Here is a 1593-nt window from a genome sequence, read left to right on the forward strand (position 1 = left end):
TCCTGCTGGAAACTGTACCATGGCAAGAAGCTATCCCTTCAGTTCACGTGCTATGACCCGATTTGCTTTTTGTATAGTTGTAACTTCTGAATGGATTAAATTTTAATGTAGTTGTATTGATGACTTCTAGATCTTATTTAGAAATTGCAACTATTATGTCGTACCCCTCATCATGTTTGAAACTGCGCCTCTAAATTGGCTTCTCCGGATTAGCAGATTAGGGCATGACTCTAAACTGAGTACGCTCTGCTGTCAAAACCTCCTTTTGCCTAGTATTAACCTGTATTTTGAACTTCTGGTTCCTTGGAGTTGGCTGAGCTAAATGGTTTTGAGTAATTGTTCGGTATTACTGTCGCAGCAAAATGCTCTTTTAATTTGTAGCTCTATTTTTATAGGAACTGCATTTATAAGCCCTTTTCGTGCAGTAAATTCAGCACATGCTGTCTTCTACCTTAGTATCTAGAGCAGAACATCCTTCCCAACTTACAGGTTTTCAGCTGATTTCGTAGACGTATGATTTCTATGAACATATGGTCTCCTTCTATTCCTGGCTTAGCGAATTTTCCTAGAAATTATTTTGGTGAGTTAGAGAGGCTTGCTTTTACCTTAGAAATTTGTATGAGTGTGACCCTGAATGCGTTACACATAATTCTATGTAAAGCTTTGGGGTTTTTAAGGCCATTTTTTTTCACCGCATTGTGAGGCTCTGTCTTGAATTTCCAGAATCATCTTTAATTGCATAGATAAATAAGCAAAGGAAACAAACACATGAAAAGAAAAAAACTCAACAGGCCTTCACTGAAAAAGATGGCTTTGTGGCTGGACCTGTGTCAGAAAGTTACACATAACAGCTCTGCACACAAAATACCTTTTTCTCAGTAGATCATCTACTCCCATCTTCTGTAATGACATTTCTGATACTTCTGTGATAAATGGGGCAGGGGGTGGTATCTGCTTCTCAAAACTGGAAACAACCTGCCTTTGTTTTGATCACAAGCTTATTAAGTGGGCAATGATGATTCTGTACTGGTTCTAATTCTCGTTTGGTTGGTTGGTTTTTGTTTTAAATCTGCCTCTTATTCCTTGTAGCTGAGCTGCTGTGGCATTCAGAGCTACACCAACTGGAGCACCAGCCCTTACTTCTTCAAACACGGCATCCCTGCAAGCTGTTGCATGAACTCCAGTGACTGTAATACTCAGGATCTGCGCAACATGACCGTGGCTGCCACTAAAGTAAACCAGAAGGTACCAGTAACGTTGTTCCAGAGTCAATTGTTACGAAACCATCCAGTACACCAGTAGAGCCTATGGCTGCTTACAACTGCCTTTCATTTCAAGTGCTTGGTCAATGACGTGTATGGGGCTCCAATGACGGTAAGGATGGGCTTTGCCCCCTCCGTTGCTTTCAAATTCTTTAGGCTGGCCTTTCTCAAGTGACCAGGTCCAGCAACATTTCTGATGAGGAGTGGATTTGTTGCCCTTCCTCACAGCAGAAGGTGAGGTATGGCACTGCACACAGAGGCAACGCTGGCAGGGCACAGGACCGCGAGTGGCATGTGCACTCGGCTGCCCTTGAGGGGTAGGTTGGTCGGC

The 1593-nt window shown here is 42.7% G+C and overlaps 1 protein-coding gene across 1 annotated transcript in view; it reads left to right on the top strand.

The window, feature by feature from the left end:
- Positions 1–1593, top strand: part of TSPAN7 (tetraspanin 7) — a gene marked incomplete at both ends in the record, with an annotated part of 10870 nt that overhangs the window by 5926 nt on the left and 3351 nt on the right. Inside the window, one exon of the mRNA XM_010143169.1 lies at positions 1090–1245. Within this exon, the coding sequence (XP_010141471.1) occupies positions 1090–1245 (156 nt within the window). The remainder of the gene's footprint in view (positions 1–1089; positions 1246–1593) is intronic.

This window comes from Buceros rhinoceros, unplaced genomic scaffold (genome assembly GCF_000710305.1).
Source record: "Buceros rhinoceros silvestris isolate BGI_N320 unplaced genomic scaffold, ASM71030v1 scaffold6619, whole genome shotgun sequence".
In the NCBI taxonomy this organism is placed as follows: domain Eukaryota; kingdom Metazoa; phylum Chordata; class Aves; order Bucerotiformes; family Bucerotidae; genus Buceros; species Buceros rhinoceros.